The sequence below is a fragment of the Bidens hawaiensis genome, unplaced genomic scaffold (genome assembly GCF_021521415.1).
Source record: "Bidens hawaiensis isolate Kalapana, Puna unplaced genomic scaffold, B.hawaiensis_p1.1 tig00059311_1, whole genome shotgun sequence".
NCBI classification, from domain to species: domain Eukaryota; kingdom Viridiplantae; phylum Streptophyta; class Magnoliopsida; order Asterales; family Asteraceae; genus Bidens; species Bidens hawaiensis.
The window spans coordinates 53111-75743 of record NW_027500703.1 but is presented as its reverse complement, the minus strand read 5'-3'; the positions used below and the strand labels follow the sequence as shown (position 1 = coordinate 75743).

Sequence of the window (22633 nt, the reverse complement as noted above, 5' to 3'; positions counted from 1 at the left end):
GTTGGCTGGTCGTACTTTGATTATATATAAAGCATGTCACACAATAAAATCAAAGAATGTTGGGCCCTCTCACGAAAAAGTCACACAAATAGTTTGGGACAAAAGATTAGTCATGAATATGTTGGAATCGTGACGTCTTAAAATGGCATGTAACTTCATGAATCATTTTAAAAATAAAATACTCCGATTGTAATATCAAAAGTTCATTAGGATCATTTATATAAAAAGAAAGTTTTTCTTAGTAAGTCAGATTATTTGATTTGTATGTAAGGACAAATTGGTTATTTATCTATTTAATTTAAAATATTTTATTAAATAACAAAATTTTAATTAATATATAGATATATAAATATAGAGGGGTGGAATTTTATATAAATAAAATTAGCACACTAAACATATAAATAATTAAAAGAATTATTTTAAACTAGAATACTTATGTTATAAAAAATAATATAGTATAACAATAATTTCTTAGCTAATGTATAGCATGATGACGATTTCAATGTAAAAACGACGATAGGAAATCCAATTTGAATACTATTATATATTATTATGATGTTAGAGAAGTGGCGTTCTGCTCTAGAGAGTAAAGGTTTAAAGATTAGTCGGTCAAAGATGGAGTATCTTTACTGTGACTTTGGTAGGGTAACCGATGATGAAGACGTCCAAATCACAATTGAAGGCCAGGAGGTTCCGCAGTCAACCAAGTTCAAATACTTGGGATCGTTTGTGCAAAGTGACGGGGCCATAGATAGTGATGTAGCCCATCGTGTCCAAGCAGGATGGTGTAAATGGAGAGCTGCCACAGGGGTACTGTACGACAAGAGGTTCCCAACTAAATTAAAGGGAAAGTTTTATAGGGTTGCGATTAAACCTGCGATGCTATACGGAACAGATTGTTGGGCCATCAAAAAGACACACATGCATAAGTTGGAGGTAACAGAGATGAGGATGCTAAGGTGGATGTGTAGACAAACAATGTTAGACCAAATAAGAAACGAGGTTTTTCGGGAAAGACTAAGGTGTGCCTACATCTCACCCTCTCCATACCCTACTTATGAATTATGATAGTTTAGGCTATTTATGGGAAATACCGGGTATGATAGATTGATATATATTATTACTTTTCCCATGATCCATAAAATGTTTTTCAAAATTTATTTGCATCATGACTTGGGTCATCAAGCCTCAAAACAAAATAATTTACGATTACATCATGACTTAGGTCATCAAGATAACGACAGTCTTCAGCTTGAATAATGTCTCAGAATGAGTTCATGAAATATCTATAATATATATAAAAGAAAACCTAAAATCTCATGTGTCGTGATGTGGTCGCTCATCTTTTTTATGAAAGCTACCAGATTTCTTGATTTTTAAATGGAGGCCTCTCATTGATTTAACCCAAATTCATGGGTATGGGTCTTGCCAAAACCAGATAGCTCTTAAACGGGTTATAACATCTCATTAAATTAAAAATTAATCTTACCAATTATTTGATATGAAAATCCTATAGGGATATACTAAAATATAATATCCAATTTAAAAAGAAAAAGATATTATTTATAATTAATAAACAATTTTATAGTAAAAAACATAAGCGGGTCATGGGTCACCAAATCCAGATAGCTTTTAAACGGGTTATAACATTTCATTTATTTATGAAACCATTTCATCATCAAACCCTAAGTATATTATTAACTTTCTTACAATAAAGAAAATTAAAATCCAAAAAATAAATATTAAAAAACAAAAAATGTAAAACAATCATTATCTCAAGCCATCAGATTGCTTTATTTGTAAATGAAGGCTTCTCACGCATTTGACCCGAATTCACGGGTAAAGGTCTCACCAAACCCAGATAGCTCTTACACGAGTTATATCATCTCATTCTATTAAAAAATAATCTTATCAAATATTTGATATGAAAATCCTATAAAATAGGAATATACTAAAAATTAATATCCTGTTTTTTAAAAAAATATATTATTTATAATTAAGAAACAAGTTTATAATAAAGAAAATAAACGGGTAATGAGTATCACCAAATAAACCGGATTATATCATTTATTTGTGAAACTATTTCATCATCAAACCTCAAGTATATTAATTATTAACTTTCTTACGATAAATAAAATTAAAATCCAAATAGACATATTAAATATTAAAAAACGAATAATATAAGACAACCCCCGTAATACGGGGGATAAAATCTAGTATATATATAAATTTATTCTCGCAATAAGTTTTAACCTTTTATGTTTGATCTTGTACTTTAAGGTGACGAAATCAATCTTAGCTTAGCATTCGTTGATTTGTTTTTATTCATCCAACCCCACAACCTAAATGAAAGCAAAGCAATTTCACAAGATCTGAGTTAATACTCGTCGGACACAGTTGGTTTGGTGATTCTGTTGACTAAAATTAGTTGGTGTATCGGAGGCGGTCACCTCTAAGCAACTTTGGGGACGCACGCTTAGTTATGGGTGTTTAGTATTCGGTTTTGAACTGATTAACCAAATATCAAATCAGCCCGTAACCATTTAAAACTTAACTGATTTGCACATTAAGTTTTGGTTTGGTTTTTGACCAAAGCCGATTTAGGTTTTCAGTTCCAAGAATCTCAATTAGGTTTTACAACATGAACTGAAGATCAGTTTGATCTTATAACTACAAAAACTGGTCTGTAAGACAAACTGAATTCAGTTTTATCTGTCAATATATAAAACTTAACTGATCTCAACTTCGGAAGTTTGTTGGACTTTGAACAAACCAAATTCATTTTGGCTAAAAGGTTCTTGACTTCTTGATTTCAACCGAGCTTTATTTGACGAGCAGATTAACAGCAAGTTATTTCGACCATCTAGTCAGGTTACCTTAAAAGAGAAATACAGAAATTTATTTTCAAAAAGTCATCTTTAAGATAGAACATATGCACAGTATATATGTTAAGGTCAATCTTATATACATCATATCAAACATCTTGAATTCCAAAGCAATAACCGAATAAGTCAATACCGTCTCCACTTTTCAACTTCTCTGTGAGTTGCTTTGATCAGCTTCTTCGTGTTCACGACAACCTCCTCGATCAAAACACCAATCTCATCCCTAGTATCAACAAGTCAAAAGGTCAAACCATTGACATATCACCAGATACACAGTACACATTTCCTAGAATAAATTTCCAATGCATGCAACCTCATTAATCCCTCTATTACACCCAAACCCACTTTGGCCTACCCATCTTGGTCTAAAAAAAGCGCAAGTCGCTACAAGGCGTTTAGTCACAAAATCCGAGGCGTGAGGCTCGCGCATATGTACAACCAAATAAGCTTTATTTACAATCAGAAGCTGCATCTCTCTCGTTTATATTACATATAAACTCTAGGCTTGTAACTGAATCAAAAGAATGCGAACAAAGCATGTTCGTGTTTGTTCATTTAACTTTAACTGAACAAACGACCGCACACGATCAATTAAACGAACAGAGTTTTCATGCTCGTGTTAATTAGTTGAGGAAACCAACATGTTCATGTTCTTTATGTTTATAAGCAACGAATGGTTCACAAACATAAGTGAGCATAGATGAATGAGCATAACTGAGCTAAACACCTAAAACTAGTTAAAGAGCAGTGTGTTGGGCCTAAAAATTTATTAAAACTAAATCAAACGCTATAAACAAGCCCGAACACACACGCACGCAACTTACTGAGTAGGAAGACTTCCGGGTCCACTAAACAACCTCCCAACATTCGAATGTTTGCGATTCTCATCATAAGCAATGCCCCTTCCTGCAGCATACCCAAACCCTAGACCAATCCCACATCCCGAACCGAACCCAAACACGACCTGTATACCCGGGATTCCGGGTCCTAACCCAGCACCTGAACCAATAATCATCTTAATTAATTCCAAAACAGCCATTTATCCTCAAATCAGCTAAAACCCACATCATTTTAGATCCAGTATCCATTAAAACAATGTCATAATAATCTCAAAGAAAGAGTTTTTAAGAAAAAAACTAATAATAATCAATTTCATCAGATATGTTTTGAGTAATTACCTCCGATGAGTCCGAAGCCGAAACCAAGACCGCAACCGGCACCGAGGCCAAAACCGGGTCCGAGTTTACCGAGTTTGGATGAATACACGACGGGAAGCTTCCACAGCAGGCCTTTGTCGTCTTCGTCGTCGTGATTCCGGTGAGGCATTTTGATGGGGTTTATGATTGAATAATAGCAGATAATAATTTGATTGTTTATGCAAAGAGGGTGGGGTTGATTGATGGTTTCGTAATTGAGTGAAATTAGCGTGCGACTGCGATTGCAAGCTACCGGTGATGGTCCGGTCCACGTTGACTTGTTTGGTCATTTCTAGTGGCTCACCCTCGGCGTGGGTTGGGCCGGGCCGGGCCGGTTCTCTGACCGATAAGAAAGATGTTGGTTTGGGTAGGAAGGCAAATCCAAAGCCCGAAACATAGGTTCAGACTTTGGCATAAAACTCGGTTCATGACCTGACCCGGCGTATCTGACCAGGAATCCGACCGGCAGATACAAACCAGGTTTCAGCACTTGAGAGAAACCGCACCCCGATAACCGAAACCGATTCCACCTCTACCGGGTAAAAACTTGGCCCGACCCGGCCTAAAATTGATAAGAACCCGGCCAAACTGGTCAAAACCCAGTAAAAAATCTGGCCACGCTCGAAACCAGTTACAAAATTAGAAAAAAAAACCCTAATTTGTGCACCTCTACATAGGTTCGTATGGAAGTAAGTACATAAATTAAGCTATTTTCATTTGTTCGGTAGTTTCGTTTGTTTTGTTCTATATATATATACACCGTTGTAAACTTATTTTACAATAGTTTGTCTTTGTTCTTATAGGTATTTAGTTATGAGACCGAGTATGTGATTAGTTTTTTTTTTTAATATATAAATATGGAACAAGTATGGTATAAAATGATAACACATATCTCTAGTTTCACCAAACAATATGCCGAGTAGTAGCAAAAATGTCATTTTAACTACTTAAATCATGCTACATAGCTCATACCATATCTAATGATAACAATTTAATTACAAAATGATATCCGGTCATATTTAAAGACTATGCTCGTAATGTTAGGACTTATATTAGGTCTACTGAGAAAACAATACCTCTGATCTGAAACTCACTTATAATGATTATTTATGAAATATTGTCTATTCAGGACTTACAATATATGAATTCAGGCGCATCTATATGTTATATCATCCTTATGAATCTTGTTTTTACGTCAAATCTTACTCAAAGCCACTTCTTTGAAAATGATTAGTGATAGATGATTTGGATTGTTCCACATCATCTAAAGGATTATTTAAACATGAGGATTGACTCTAAAGTCACATAGAAAACCAAAAGTGATGCACATAAGTACAAAAGTTGTGTCGCATCACACACGAGCTATAGAAGGCCGCCTGATGGCAATGAATTCAAAGACCGGACGAATAACTAGACGTTAAAATGGAGTATCAATTTTGGCTCATTACCAACATTTATGGGAAATGGGTTACCAACTCACACTTATTTATATTTTTCTTTGTTTTAATTAAAAATTGAGTTATGTCAATACGTCGATGGATGAGCATGCGTCCTAATCATGTTTTTGTTTAAACTTTAAACTGTTTTTAAGAAATATTATTAGTTGAAAGAATGATATCTTGAAAGTTAAATTTGTGTTTCTTACTTTCAAGGCCGCCCGCAGGGTTTGGGCGCCATGTCAGCACGATTGTTGGCCATTTTTGGAGAATACCACACAACCTTAGGGGTGGAGGAGCCACCCGTCCGTAACACACTCTCTTTCATATCACATGATGTTTTTCATTCCATTCCTAACCATCTCTAGCATCCCTCAACTGTTTGGGGTTATAGTTAAGCTTCTTTGGTTGTGCATCATACATGGCTTGATGGTTACATATCGGGACACCATCGTGGGGCAAGATTAGTTTGCACAAAACCGCAAGAGGGTGGACAACTAGACAAGGGAAAAACAAGAGAAAAAGGCCCAATATAAACAAGTATTACTTTATAGCGAGTGTGGGATTATGGGGCCTAAAACAACGGACATATAGGTCTCGACGGGCGATATCATGTGGGAAACAACTATAGACGGATTAGTTCACTATTTATTTGAAAATTTATAGTTTCAAAATTTTGACAAAAACTTTCAAAATTTCAAATTTTGATGTTCCTCTTAAGAAAACAGAGACAAAAGGACGGATACAGAATCCTGATGTTTTAAGCTTGAGGATAACAGTCTGATGTGATAAATGATATTTTAGTCCCTCGATCTGTTAATCTAATTAATGGTATTGATTATTATTATTATTATTATTATTATTATTGTTATTTAATAAATCAAAATGGGAAAACCTGTGATAAAATGGGACTAAACCGTACTGTTTGGAGAAAAATGAAAGAAAAAAAAAACTAATATAACACTGATATGATATTCATGAATAAAATGTGGAAAATTAGACTATTTAAGAGGAATCCCTATGCTCTAAGACTCTAAGAGGGAATCTCACATGATAGCTTCATTATTTGTGGTACTAGCTCAATTTTAGAGTCTCTTAGTGGTAGCTGATTTTTAAACATTTTGATCTTTTATCGACTTGTAAGATCGAACTTTATAATTAAGCCTAGAGTTATTTTTAGGTATTTAACAAAAATAATTTATGTATTCGACCTATCTTTACAACATTTAACATATGGTTCGCATCACTCTCATTAGTTGTCACCTCAACGTCAACTTATCATCTTTAACAATCTCCACAATATTTTCTTTCGTTTATATATTAGTACTACAGTGTTTTACTTACTTTTTATTTAACTATATATACTTATACAAAATTAATGTATGTTAAAATTGTTATTAAAGTTGTATATTTGCTGTACTAAAATGGTAATAATTTTAATTTTATAACTTTATGTATAAGATAATTGTTAATTTTATAAAAGCAACTAAAAGTTTATAAAAATAAAACGTCAAACTGGTTACCAAATTAATTTTCTATAAAAGTAATAAAACCATGAATTTTATACAACTATTATATTTTTTTTCTTGAAACTATAGCATCTTATTATTATGATAAAAATCTTGGCATAATTATTTATTGATAAACTAAGTTGTTACAGACGGTTAAAATTATAAAGGTCGGATTCCGAAGATTAGGTTGATAACAGGGCCGATGTGGGATATATGTCAAAGCACAAGCACCATTTAACATGCGTGCTATTTGGTTTGCATCACCCTCGTTAGTTTGTCACCTCAATGTCAACTTATCATCTTTAAAAATCCCAACCTTATATTATTGTGTTTATATATTAGTAAATATCTACAATGTTTTACTTACTTTTTATTTAAGTCTATATACTTATATAAAATGTCTGTTAAAAGTGTTATTAAAGTTGTATTTTTGTTGTACTTAAATGGTAATAGTTTTACTTTTAATAATTTTAAGTAAAATATCATTGTTGTTAAATTTATAAAATCAACTAAAAGTTTATAGAAAAGGGTCAAATTGGTTACCAAATAAGTTTTCTAAAAAAGTAATAAAACCATTAATTTCATACAACGATTACTAATTTTTGTTTTTATTTTGAAACTATATCATCTTATTATTATGATAAAAATCTTGGCATAATTATTTATTGATAAACTAAACTGTCATGACTCATGATGTCTAAAGTTATAAAGGTTGGGTTCCAAAGGTCGATAACAGGGCCGGTGTGGGATATATGCCAAAGCTCATCCATGAGGCCAGATAACAAAATCAGGTATAACAAAAGAAACTAAAGCATGATAACGGCTTGAACTAATGTTGAACAACGCTATATTGATCAACTGAGATAAAGAGATTTTGGCAACATCTAATATATAAAGAAGTGGATAACACCTAGTGGCACATCACTTTTTGCTTAAAACTAAAAGAAAAATGAGAATAAACATTGTTAAAGAGTGAGGTGTAAAGTATACACTTGTACACACTATTCTCTTTTATAGCATTTTAGACTTCAATGGTTCAAGGGGGCGAATCCCATAGTAACTAAGGGTTCTAAGGAGGCATGGGCCGCATGACCCCTTGGCGTAATGAGCAATGTTAGCGAGTCCAAGGGTTGAGCAGCTGGTGCATATATATAGCATTAATGAAAAGATATGAAAAGCCAAAAGTAAAAACGTATTATCAGTAGCAAGTTGCACCGATCATCAGTGATTACTATGAATAGAGGTGCACAGTCAAACCGGTGAGCAGGTTCCAACTGAAATCCTAACCGGTTAGTAACCGGTCCACCACTAATTGGTTTATACCCGGTTCTAACCGCCGGTTAGAAACCAGTTTATATTATTGATCCCAAAACCGGTTACAACTCGGTTACTTGTTTGTTTTTTTAATTATTTTTTTAACCGGTTTTTTCCGGTTGTTTACCGGTTAGCTGATTCGGTTATACCCGAAACCGGTTATACAGGGTAGGGGTTTCTTGTCTCAAAACCGGTTAGTATCCGACCCGATTAACCAGTCTAACCAATTATTTGACCGTTGACCACTAACCGATTTTGAAAATAACTGGTTTTCAACTTCCGGTTAACCGGTTTATGCACCACTAACCACTAACTGTGAACAACAAAAATTGAAACATTAATTCGTGACAAGTACCTTCAGTGGAAAATAGTTTACTGGTAAACGATGATCAATTGTAACTATGTCGACAACAATAGCCGACATAGTATTGATAAGAGTTTTTCACTGTCCCATTTCTGTTGAGTTAAGGGACCAATTGTCTCTATTCACATTATTTACTTGTTAAAAGTACACTTAGTTATATATGTCAATACCATTCTTGGTCCACCAACACATGATCCAACACAACCCTAAAAATTGAAACATTAATTCGTGACAAGTACCTTCAGTGGAAAATAGTTTACTGGTAAACGATGATCAATTGTAACTATGTCGACAACAATAGCCGACATAGTATTGATAAGAGTTTTTCACTGTCCCATTTCTGTTGAGTTAAGGGACCAATTGTCTCTATTCACATTATTTACTTGTTAAAAGTACACTTAGTTATATATGTCAATACCATTCTTGGTCCACCAACACATGATCCATCCTGATCAAAATTTGTACATTGAAGGGCCATTTCCATTTAATTATTTTCTTTTATTTTTTATTATTTGTAGACTGTGACTTTGGCACACATATAGCTACAAGCTATAAGCTTTTCATATTTTTTATCGTAAATATATTATTATATATAATATAATATTTTGTATATAATAATATATGATTATTGGATTATCGGCGGACGATATATACATAGATAGAATTCTATTATATAATCTTGTTGGCTTTTGGAGCCTTGCGGTTGGCCGGTCATAGCTCCTCTAAACAAATTAAGTAATTCTCAAAAAGATATATACTACCTTCTTAATGATCCATAACGTGTTTTATTAAACTTGTAACAAGTAGTTTCATTATATTTAGTAGAATGAAATATTGGAATAAGTTATTACAATATAATTGTTGAAGAGGTAGGTCCCAGCAGAGGTGGTTAGGACCCGCAAGACTTCCTTAAAAGGAGACGTCTGCGCAGTTGAACACGCAAGACTCCTTAAACGGACGTCTGCGCAGTTGAACCCGCAGACTTCACCATAGGGACGTCTGCGCCGCGACCTACCAAACCCGCAGGACCCACCACGCTCAGAGTTGTGACGACCTCACATGCGGTACGCAAGCTGGTCCCGCAGGAAATGCCTCCCTATGGTTTCCAAGTATCCGCCTGTTCCCGCAGGAGTGGATACCCGCCATTAGGGACTGGCCACCCGCGCAGCATGGCTACACGCATAAGGCTCAGACTCAATAATAATTCAGTAGTCACCTGAAGAAGGAATGAGCAAAGCCGGGAACATTCCCGCATAAAGGCGGGAGGGGGAAAACTCCCGCCTAAATGAGCCAGTCCGTATAATAATGGAGGATCTTTTGTGTGATACCTGACGAGGTATGGACAAAAGATCTGACCAACGATACGACAGCTCACTGACAGCAGCATGGCAGACAACACGCCACAGCACTGTGACCAATAGCCGCCGCCTGCTCACCAACTCCTGCCATATCACGTGCCTAGCCTGTAGTTGGTGGAAAAGGAAAAGTGAACAGCACGCCTGGCCACTGTCAGCCGCTACCTATCCACCAATTACCAGCAGAGCACGTGCGTAGGCCACAGTTGGCAGAGTAGTAGGCCGGCTAAACCTCCTTGGAAACCCACCTTCGGCTATAAAAGACATCAAATGGTAATATCATTTCATCATCTAATATCTTGTATAATTTACCTGATAACTGCTCTAGTATTAATAATATACTTTTATATTCAAAGAGTAATATAGACTGATTCTCACGCCGGAGGGTGGTTACAAGGAGGAACCCCCCCCCCCTTTCTTAGTGACGAGCTCACGGTGTCTGTTTTGCAGGTTATCGGAAGAACCATCTTGCCGGAATTAACCCCTCGTGGGAAACGTCTATCTAACCCTCAGGTTACTTGTAATCTGTCAGGGTTCGACTGGTGTTTCTTCATTGGCGTCATCCGTGCATAAAGCTAGAACTTTATTTTTCTCCAGTTTTTTCAAGATTTCTGGAAAGATGGTTAAGGATACTCCGGTCCCAAAACCGAGTAACCAAGAGACTCCGGTAATTATGACCCCAGCTACAAGGGGGAATACCGAGTACACAAACTTTACGAACACTACCCCAGCTACCCAAGCCGGGGCAAGTGAAGTAAATAATCAGACACTGGGATTCACCGATACCCAGTTAGAAAATTAACAGACGAGGCTCCCCTGCCAAACACTCGATGAGGTTAAAGCGTGGGCCGAAGCACGTCAAAAAGAGTTCCAAGCTGAGTTGGATGAACGTTTACGTTCACTCCAACAAGTGGAAGAATTCGAATACGATGATGATTCGGAGGAATCCGAGGAAGACGCGAACCCTCGTCATAGGGCGAAAGGGAAGCGTAAAGAAACGGATTCCCAACCGAGAAGGCGTTTTGGAGAAGCATTCAGTCCAATAAACATGGGCAACAGCCCACGGGACTTCTCCAAAACATTCACGCCAACTGCGGCAAGGGCGGAAACGTCCAAATTCGCAAGGGACATTGCGGAAGCAATCGCCCCAAGAAGTGCCAAACAAATGTCCAACATAGGCACGTACGATGGTATTTCTGACCCTGACGATCACTTGAACAGATTCATCGCGGGGGCGACCGTCAGTAACTGGACGGAACCCACGTGGTGTTATATGTTCCAAATGACGCTGGTCGGGGCAGCTAGAGCGTGGTTCGACCGTCTGCCGGTCCACCACATCTACGATTGGGCAGACTTCCAACAGAAGTTCAGCCAACACTTTAGTCAGCAAAGAAAGTACACTGAGGAGCAGTGGACAATCCTCAAGTGTGTCCGAGAGGAGGAAGAATCTTTGCCTGACTTCATCACTCGCTTCAACTCGAAGAAGCTAAGCCTGGGCAACGTTAGCGAAGATCTCGTTCGCAGCCGCTTTCATCCAGGGCGCAAACGACCCGGAACTCATCCGCACCCTGACGGGCAAAGATGGCATGCCATCCACATGGGATGCCATCATGACCGCAGCTAAACGCTTTGCGGAAACCGAGAGGCAACTGGGTAGAGATCTTCCACAGAGCACGAACCTCTACACCCAGAAGACGAGGGAAAACAACGTCCTTACCGCCCGATTAAACAAAAAGCGGAAGCTGGGCATTTGGTAGTCAAGGGTAAACTTTGACACCCCGTCCGGTTTCCAACATCGGTTGGGCGGAAGAGACAACGTGAAACCGGAGAAGAACTCCAGGTGGACGCCACTCACAAAGAGTGTGACCGAGATATTCGCCACGGAGGAGCTCCCGTGGCCAAAGGCTCCGTTTATCCGGCATCGCCACAATGCTGATCGGAGAAAGTATTGTGATTTTCACAAAACCAAAGGCCACAATACTGAAGAATGCTTAGACGTAAAGGACCTGGTCGAAGCATTTGTCAAGGATGGGACACTCGCGCACCTTGTGGCGAAGTGAGCGTCGAGCAAGCTGATGCGTGAACCCCAGCTGGGGAAACGCACGAATAAAAATTGCAACTTCAACGGAGACTACATACTGCGTAAACAACGAGATCCCGAACAAGATACATGTCGGCTCGATGGTGCTCCCATCCAAGCCACGCCTAATGGGAGCTCAATTACACAGTTTGTATGTAGATCAATTCCAAATTTGTAAAGAAAAAGGCCTAGAGCCACTTCTAATGGAAACGATTCTCCTTCAAATTGAAGCTGATGATTTTACATTTATATTTTATGAACTTTGCACATGGAGATGCCGTTGCGTGGGGAAGGCGGCAAAACCCGCACAAACCCAAAAGCATCAAACCTTCACGCAGGTCAGTTAAAGGGGAAAGGTTCAGCCATCCCACTATGTGAAAGTGCCGGTATATCCGCATGAATCCTGGTAGAGGAAGCTGAACACTAACCTATTAATAACCGCGCGTTGAACGGTCGATTCGAACACTAATGCCGGTATTCACCGCATCAAGTGAAGAATCGTTGCGTGGGGAACCTTCATGCAGGACAGTTAAAGGGGAAGAGTTCAGCCATCCCACTATGTGAAAGTGCCGGTATACCCGCATGAATCCTGGTAGCAGAAGCTGAACACTAACTCATTAACAACCGCGCGTCGAACGGTTAAAAGTCATTCTGAAAGGATAAGGAAAAACCTATGCGCAGGTCAGACTTAGGTAAAATTTAGTCATCCTACCAAGTGCAAGTGCCGGTCCTATCCGCACACTCACAAAGGGGGAAGCAAAACTTCAACCTACTGTTAACCACATTCAAGGTTAACTTATTCTAAACACTTGGGAAATCGCTAATTTAAACTAAGTATGCAAGTCATATAAGGTTTATAAAGCAATGAACCCAAAGGAAATAACAGTCTTATCCACAAAAAGATTTGTATTTCACAAAGATATATTACAAAGAATGGCTGGGTAACTACCCGCCTACAAAACAAAATCTAGTCTATCCTAGCGGCGGGAAGGGATCTTCAGAATCAAGCTTCAGGACCACTTCCACTTGGACCCGCCCCATCAGTGGAGCGTGGCGGTTCAAGGAAAGCCTTGAGGATAGCAAGTCCATCATCAGCAGCAGCGACTTCCTTCACCTTCTCCACCACCGGATGCGGGAAGGCGGCATATTGGTTTACCGCTTGGTCATATGCAGCTTCGGTGTCCGCATCGAACAAAGGGAAGTGGGAAGGCGGGACGCCTTTCTCAACGAACCCTAGACCAAGCAGGAAGCCGGCATTTTCCCCATCCTCATGAGAAGCGTTGAGGGCTGCGCTCATGGCATCATCGTAAGTAGTCTCTGAGAAGACCCGATGCACAACCTACAAAGAAAATACAAGTGTCAAACACCTTTTCTATATACAAAGGAAAGCGTGAAGACGTAAAGCTAAACATACCTGAGACAACGCTTCTCGAAGAAGCCACTCCTTGGCAACCAGAGCTTCTTGGAGGGCGGCTTGAGCTTGGGTGCAGGCGCGTTCGGCTTCGCTTTTGTTAAGGTTGGCAAGTAGCACTTCCTTTGCGGCAGCCTCTTCGACGCCCTTAAGCTTCCGCTCGGTGTGGTCAAGCACGCCCCTCTGGTCCAGGATCTCTTGGAGCTTCTTGGCATCTTCCATCGCCAAGGCATCATGAGCACGTTGGAGAGCCTCTAATTTGGCCTTGAGCTCCTCGTTCTCCACGCGTAAAGGCTCAGCAACGGCTTCAGCCTTGGTGGCCCTCTCGGTTGCGTTCCTCGCAGTCTCCTTAGCCAGCCGAAGCTGTTCGTTAACAGCTTGGGCAGCCTTGGAGCGGGCCTCGAGTCGCGCTTGAACCTCAACCTCGAGGGCCTTGAAGGCCTTCTCCTTCTCCGCAGCAGCTGCGGCCAACTGTTGGTTCTCCTCCCGAAGAGCCCGCGCTTGAGATACTTCCTTGGCGCGAGCTGCTTTCAACTTGTCGTTTTCACGACAAAGCAGCTCGACGCGCGGCTGCATCCGGGCCTGGAGAACCCGAAGCTCATTGGTTAGCCTACCCTCCTGGTAGCTAGCCATGGCTTCCCCCAACGCACCATGGGGAGCAGCGTGGCGAGCCCATTCCACGCACTCCACAGGGGTACGAAGGGTTGTTCATCGGCGGATGTTCCATCGCGGAACATACACTTCATTGGAATCCGACACTACAAAAGAAACAAAGCAGTTAGGAAAAAGATGAAGGGATATATAAGAAAGGCCAAAAGAACCCTACGCACCTGTAGGGTCGATCACAGGCCGATAGCCACCGAACCCATCGCCTGAACCTAAGGGAAATCCATCCAAAAGGTCGGGCAGATGGGAAGGTGACAAAGATTGGCGAGAAGCCCTGCGCGTACCTGATGGGCCGGCCGTCGTGGCCGGTGGCGGAGGCATAGTAGCGGCCGCCGTGGTCGCCGCCGCGGTCACCGCCGCAGAATCTGCAGCAATCGTAACTGCCGGCTCGGTGAAAGATGCTGTAAAAATCGCACTTACCACCGGCGGTGACGTCATCTCGGCTGGAACAGTCGGCTCAAAGGAGTGAGCAACTGATCCAGCGGAAGCAGGCGCAGGCGCCTGGGTCGTCGCCTCAGGTAGGCTGACCGAGCCTACCGTCATCGGCGGAGAGGTACTCCTCTGCGCTCCACCCTGGAATGCGTCAACATCCACGCCTGCACAAGAAGATAAGTGTTTCAATAAATTTATAAAGTGATAAATCTACAAAGATAAGAAGGATGTTTGTACTTACAGGTTTTCTTGAGCTTGAACGTACGGACGGGCGGGGACGAACCCGATGGAGCCGGTCTCTTGATGCCGGTCACCGTCGTCGTCATTGGTTCTCCGGAGGTAACAGTCGTAGCCTCCGGAGCAGTGGTCTTCTCACCACCGGGGTTCCCCGCCACCTCTTCATTATCTGACTCGGTGTCAGATAGGAGCACTGGATCGGCTGTGGAGGCCGCCTTCTCCTTCCCTTTCCCGCCGGCAGCCCTCTTCTTCCGCACCAGCGGAGGACCATCTGCGGATTCCTCAGAAGAAGACAGGATGTCAGGAATTCCAGCAGCGGGTACAGCATTGAGGGGTGGAGGAGAGAATAACGCCTTACCTGGCCGCCGGTGGCTCAGGATCTCGTGGCCCAGCGGATAGACCTCCACAAACCGATCCGCTGTTTGTTCCAGGATGGGCAACTCGTGCTCGTCTAGAGCACGAGTACCCACCCTCACGGGACCGTCAGCTTCCCGCGGGTACAGGAGCGACTCCAAATCGTTCCCCTCTGAAAGAAAAGAAACAGTTAGAAGACAAACTCATATCAGCAAGAAAGACAAGACATACCATAAGGAATAGAATTCAAACCGTATTCGAGAAGGATGGGAAACCGAGACGCCTCCTTCCATACCCGGCTCATCCCCAGCATCACCATCCCGGACTCCGGAAACCGGTAAACCGGAGACTGGACCCGAGATATCTTCGCGAACCATTCCGCCTCCTGGTAGTTGGAAGCGTGAAGGCTCGGAAGCGCTTGCCCCTTCTTAAACTTCATGGCAATGGGGATGGCGCGGGCAGAAATGTAGAAGAACTCCCGCTTCCACGATCGGAGACTGCGCTCGGTCGCGCAAATCTTCAAACCCTTGATCCGGGTTGTCAGGGTGTACCACCCCTGGATGCACCTCCAAGTATAGAAGGTCATCAGGCGGTCCACATAGGGCTCAATGCCCAGAATTCGGCACACCCACTCGAAGTGCCGAATCTTGGCAATCGCCATCGGATGCACCTCGGTCAGGTGCACACCGTGCCTCTCCAGGACACGGTACACAAACTTTGTCAATGGGAACCTAAGGTTCCCATAAACAAAGAATGCAGCATATACCCCGATCTTGCCACTGGGGGCATCGTACACAGTCTGCTGAGGTTCAGGAAACTCAGGCTCAAGAGACTCAAGCATGAATTTCCTGACAACATACTGGTACAGATCGATAGGCAGAGCACACTGGCACTCGCCAGCAGTACTCCTATCGTCGGCTACAGCTTCAGCATCATGAGAAGACATATTGCAGAGGAAGAAGAAACGATTTCGGAGGAATGCTCAACTAAATAAGAGAGTATTCACCAGAAATCGCCTTAGAGATGAAGAGAAGAAGTGAAGATGTGAATTACAAAGGACCCTCTTCCCCTTTATATAGGGATCGCAATTAGTGCGATGAATTTAATGCGGAGGAGAGAGAAATTGAAGGTGCAATGAAACCGTGACATGTGGCACCAGGCAAGCTGGCAACAGCTGTTGAAAGGACGAGTGAATTTAATTTAGCGGCCACGCGCCCGAAAAATCGCGCCCACGCGCCGTAAAAAGCGTCTGGAATGACCATATAATGTCACGTCGCCATAACTTCCAGCACGTCCTGACACAGTCAGAAGAAACCGTCGCACGACGACTGTTCTTATCCTTTCACCAACTTTTCAAATTTCAAAAATTCAAAAAGATTCGAAAAGTAAGCGGGAAAAACCCCTTACCCTGGCTATCCAGTTGACCGTAAGACGGCTGCGGGTACAGCGTCAAGGCAAAACCCTTCGCATACCAAGCACTCCATGGGAATTGAAACCAAGAAGGATCTTCTGGGCCATGCTTGCAGAAACGGGATTAACATCCCCGCATAGCGGGAACGTCAAGAACTAGGTTGTTTGAAACTTCAGGATGGAATTGGTGGTTATAACATGATTGATCACTATGTTCAAAACCACCAAGACCTCATGGAGAATCTACACAAAAGGTTCTAAACGCTCCTGACTTGCGGGGAGATTACAGACCTATCCGCATCATCCCAGAGATCAAGCAGAACATTGGGAAATTCTGCGTGACATTGGGAAACCCGTGGGTAAGACTTCCCGCAGGAAACCCATAAAACTAAACCCTTTTCAAAAACCCCTTGCTTAAAGTCCAAAAGTTCACCTCACTTTATTAAACATTCATGAGCAGAACATTGGACTGGGGGGACTTGAAGAGGTAGGTCCCAGCAGAGGTGGTTAGGACCCGCAAGACTTCCTTAAAAGGAGACGTCTGCGCAGTTGAACACGCAAGACTCCTTAAACGGACGTCTGCGCAGTTGAACCCGCAGACTTCACCATAGGGACGTCTGCGCCGCGACCTACCAAACCCGCAGGACCCACCACGCTCAGAGTTGTGACGACCTCACATGCGGTACGCAAGCTGGTCCCGCAGGAAATGCCTCCCTATGGTTTCCAAGTATCCGCCTGTTCCCGCAGGAGTGGATACCCGCCATTAGGGACTGGCCACCCGCGCAGCATGGCTACACGCATAAGGCTCAGACTCAATAATAATTCAGTAGTCACCTGAAGAAGGAATGAGCAAAGCCGGGAACATTCCCGCATAAAGGCGGGAGGGGGAAAACTCCCGCCTAAATGAGCCAGTCCGTATAATAATGGAGGATCTTTTGTGTGATACCTGACGAGGTATGGACAAAAGATCTGACCAACGATACGACAGCTCACTGACAGCAGCATGGCAGACAACACGCCACAGCACTGTGACCAATAGCCGCCGCCTGCTCACCAACTCCTGCCATATCACGTGCCTAGCCTGTAGTTGGTGGAAAAGGAAAAGTGAACAGCACGCCTGGCCACTGTCAGCCGCTACCTATCCACCAATTACCAGCAGAGCACGTGCGTAGGCCACAGTTGGCAGAGTAGTAGGCCGGCTAAACCTCCTTGGAAACCCACCTTCGGCTATAAAAGACATCAAATGGTAATATCATTTCATCATCTAATATCTTGTATAATTTACCTGATAACTGCTCTAGTATTAATAATATACTTTTATATTTAAAGAGTAATATAGACTGATTCTCACGCCGGAGGGTGGTCACAAGGAGGAACCCCCCCCCCCCCCTTTCTTAGTGACGAGCTCACGGTGTCTGTTTTGCAGGTTATCGGAAGAACCATCTTGCCGGAATTAACCCCTCGTGGGAAACGTCTATCTAACCCTCAGGTTACTTGTAATCTGTCAGGGTTCGACTGGTGTTTCTTCAATTGTGTATCAATGTAAAGTTTTTATTGTTTCAGACATCTTTATTTTATGTCAAATGAACATCTAATAACGTTTATGGTTTTAATTTATTTTCAGATCTAAAACAAAACGTCTGAGGAATTATCCGAAATTTTATCTTCAAATTGTTGGCAATGAGTTCCACAAACAACGACTAAGTCCGACTTACTTACGTCGGGTCCTTGTGTTATCCATCTGTGACCGTCTTTCTTTTGTCTTTTGTGGTATTCGTTAGTGATTAGCGATGGATTAACGATGTTTTTCTATTTCCCTTTTGCTACTTTTACCTTTTTCCATTTTTTTTGTTTTAAGTCGGTAATCACCAATGGATCCTGTCTACATGTGATATTCATCTTCTTATTGTGGAAATCTCAATAGAGTTCAATTGTCTAGTTTCGTTCAAAAAACCAGCCGAGAAGGTGCTTGATCTGTTTTAGCTGGTTTTACATTAATGTTTGAATGCTTTATTTAATTTGCTCATGAACTAGTACTCTAGTAGTATGTGTCAAATCTAGTAGCTCCTGACAGGAAACTCTACTCTATGGAATGAAAGCTTACAAAAGTGAGTGTTAACTCTTTCGACACACTTGGAAAGAAGTTTATAACTATGTGCATTAAAAAAAACGTTAAGATCAATGAGATATTGATGATCCAAGTTATGTTTGAAGTTGTGAGAAACTAAGAACTACTAAAATTGAGAGTAAAGCGAGTGAAATGATTGTCAACCTGTCCACATACAAGGATGGACAAATCTTGGAAAGGCATACTAGTAGGAACACTCCTTAGATTGTATTTCCTTAGACAAAGTAAACCGCAGTCTATTATCAGCTTAATCCCTCAATCACTTTAGGAGGAACAATACTATGTACGCACTTTGATATCACTCTATTTGCTACAAATAATTTGATAGTTTTTTTTTTTTTTTCAGAATGACTATAAACCACAGTGCTACCTTGGTCTGAAACATTTCAGAAAAACAAAATTTCTACCATGTCACTTCTTCTAGGTACATTTCAGGCTCGGTAATTATTGTCGTCATTACAACTACTGCTTAAGCTATTATAACTTTAAGAAAACTGTGTATAAGCTCACAACCACCTATTCCTCCATGTTCATGATTTTATACTTGTTACAAATTGTAACGGTGTAACAAATTTTTCTTTACGAAAATTGTAATTTTATATCCGTTTTTTTTATTTTAGGTTTATCTTTAAGTATTCTATATAACTTCACGTACGTCGGTACTCCACTACTCCTCAATATGAAGTCCCCATATCATACGTTGTTGAAAGAAATACATTACGTGTTAAAACTAAACAGTTCAGGACTAGAATATACCACTTCCATGTCAAAATCTATCTTGAACATACATAAATACATCTGATTTGACCTCTAACAACATAGTACTTTAGGAAAGTTAAATCAACATTCACTAATTTATCTCTCATTCATTTCATCTTATAATATTATCACAGAACAGAAGCTTCATTTGTCTGCATGCAATATCATTAAGTTGTTGTAAGTTGTAACAATAAGAAAATGGCGGCCGGCGTACGTTAATTAGTTTCTTCATCAAATCCATCTGTTTGTCTTCTCCTTCATTCATTATAAATTATTAGCCTTAATCTCCTCATACCTTCTCATTAACACCTCTCATATCCAAACTTTTGTGGGCTATAATCTTTAATCTGTTTCATATAATCACCATGTCTGTTTTTGCACCTTCTTTCGAACACGAACACGAAGATCAAATACAAGGTTTTACTTCGTGTTTAACTCGGTTTGGTGTTCATAACTTCTCAACTCTTTTGAACTCAAACAATTACTCACCATCTGTTTATTATGAGCTTCTCAATTTCTCAATTCAAAACCTTAGATTTTTGGGTCCATCGGTACCGAAGCCGGTTGCGATCGTGTACCCAAAAACAAAAGAACAGCTGGCGAATACGGTTATCAGTGCAAGACAGTGGGCCCTAGAAATCAGGGTCCGGTCTGGTGGTCATAACTACGAAGGGGCATCTTCTGTGGCCACTGACGGATGTCCCTTTGTAGTGATAGACTTGACCAGACTGGACCGTGTTTCATTGGATGTTGACCCGGGTACCGCATGGGTTGAAGGCGGTGCGACACTCGGCCAGACCTACCACGCGATAGCCAAGTCTAGTAGAGTCCATGGTTTCTCAGCGGGGTCATGCCCGAGTGTCGGGGTGGGTGGTCACATCTCTGGTGGTGGGTTCGGGTTATTATCACGGAAATACGGCTTGGCAGCCGATAATGTAGTCGACGCGGTTTTAGTTACTGCCGACGGGGAGTTACTGAACCGAGCCGCAATGGGCGAGGATGTTTTTTGGGCTTTACGAGGTGGTGGTGGTGGGGTATGGGGAATCGTGTACGCTTGGAATTTAAAATTATCAAGCGTACCAGACACAGTCACTAGTTTTATCGTGTCTAGATCAGGCACGAAAGAACAAGTGGCTGATCTAGTAAACAAATGGCAACACGTCGCGCCTACATTGCCTAACGACTTTTATTTATCGTCTTTTGTTGGTGCTGGTTTCCCTGAACGGAAAAACAAGCCCGGTTTATCGGCTACATTCAAAGGGCTCTTTTTGGGACCGAAAGCAAAGGCGTTACCGGTCATGAATCAAAACTTCCCCGAGCTTAAAATAACCGAAAACAACTGTAAAGAAATGAGTTGGATAGAGTCTGTTCTTTTTTTCTCGGGTCTCGGGGACCAAAGCTCGGTTTCCGACTTGAAAAACCGATTGTTACAAGATAAACTCTACTACAAGGCCAAATCCGATTACGTTCAAAAACTGATGCCGACACTCGGTTTAAGCGCCATGCTTGACATACTTGAAAAACAACCGAAAGGGTACGTTATTCTGGATCCGTATGGTGGAATAATGGGATCTATAAATAGCGATTCGAGACCCTTTCCTCACAGGAAAGGGAATCTTTTCAGCATTCAGTATTTGATAGAATGGAAAGAAACTGATAATGATAACGCTAATGATTATTTAGCTTGGATACGCGACTTGCATGGGTCCATGACACCTTATGTATCACAGAACCCACGAGCCGCGTATGTCAATTACATAGACGTTGATCTTGGAGTGATGGATTGGGTCAAAACTAGTGTTGACTCAAACGATAATGTGGTCGAGATGTGTCGGGAATGGGGTGAGATGTACTTCAGTAACAACTACGACCGGTTGGTGAAAGCAAAGACACAGATTGATCCGTTTAACGTTTTCAGACATCAACAAAGTATCCCTCCAATGTCTTTGAAGTATGAGAATCGAAATGAAAGTAGGTTGAGCGAGTAATATACGAAGTTGTATGATACAAATTGTTTATTCGTCTTTTAATGTGTAAAAATGTGTGAAAGTAATTACTATCTATCAATTTGGTCCGACTCAGATGCTATTATGTGCTGCATTGACATAATTACATCAATTTATGAAGCGGTTTTTACAATGTAATTAAACAATACGTGTGTAATCTTACATGCTCATGGCTTTTGATGAGACATCTTCTTCGCCTTCCAACAGTTGACTTTCTGGTTCCTGCAATACATGAACAATAGAGCGGGTCAAACCTAACACTTGTTGACTCGGGTCACACCGGTCTCTAGGGGCAATTTTGGTATGAAACTTTCTGGTTGTAATGCTGGCTATAGAAAACATTAATCGATGTTTAAACTTTGTGTTAAAAGTTTAATATTTTAAATCAATTAGAAGATGAAAATTGACTGTTTGACCTCGAAAGTCAAAGTTCTTACCTCTTGTTCCTTATACTTGGTCTTTGCAAATCTAATGCACCATCACCACGGAGAATCTTTCCCCCGCATCCCGGTTTATAAACTGACCCAACCGACTCCTCATTGATCCACGGCTTCTACTCGATCATTTCCCGTCTCGATATTTGGAATCTGGACCCGAAGGCCGAAACATGGAGGGCAAAAAGGTCATTTTGACATATTATTTTCCGCAAACTAGAAATGTTCTAGTTTTCATAGGATTGTACAAATGGTCGCATATTTTTTGTTTACAATTTTTATGAAATCAAAACAAATGTTAAGCAGTGTACCTCATGCATAGAGTCGGTTAGAAGCGTTTCGAACATGATGCAATAATAAATGTTATAAATAATAAAACAATAACTATATAAATAAGAATAAACAATATGCAATGCATTTAATTTGTACTTATGACATGGTTGATGAGTTTAAGGAGAGATGATAGAAAAATACTTGGTTAAGTACATACATTTGTGATGTTATAAGGGAGTAGAGAGAAAATGAAGCAACAGAATAGATGGTAAATGATGTGCCATTTATTTACATATTTCGCATTGGAGATGGTCTAACGTACAACAAACACTATAAGAAACGTGATTGGTGTATTTATTATATGTGAAGTTAACCAATAAAA

General features: G+C 40.9%; 2 protein-coding genes and 1 pseudogene across 2 annotated transcripts; 2 read left to right on the top strand and 1 right to left on the bottom strand.

Annotated features, from left to right (window-relative positions):
- The first annotated feature begins 615 nt into the window (after positions 1-615).
- LOC143602666 (uncharacterized) lies at positions 616-1068 on the top strand. Its single transcript, XM_077079700.1, has one exon. The coding sequence runs from the start codon at positions 616-618 to the stop codon at positions 1066-1068; it is 453 nt and encodes a 150-aa protein (XP_076935815.1).
- Positions 1069-2935: 1867 nt separating this feature from the next.
- LOC143602671 (uncharacterized) lies at positions 2936-4310 on the bottom strand. Its single transcript, XM_077079704.1, has 3 exons — positions 4064-4310; positions 3710-3884; positions 2936-3108 (listed from the first exon to the last, which is right to left on the bottom strand). The coding sequence occupies exons 1-3, from the start codon at positions 4209-4211 to the stop codon at positions 3012-3014; spliced, it is 420 nt and encodes a 139-aa protein (XP_076935819.1). The 5' UTR covers positions 4212-4310; the 3' UTR covers positions 2936-3011.
- Positions 4311-19894: 15584 nt separating this feature from the next.
- On the top strand, positions 19895-21526 carry LOC143602670 (berberine bridge enzyme-like D-2 pseudogene; annotated as a pseudogene).
- The last annotated feature ends 1107 nt before the right edge of the window (positions 21527-22633 follow it).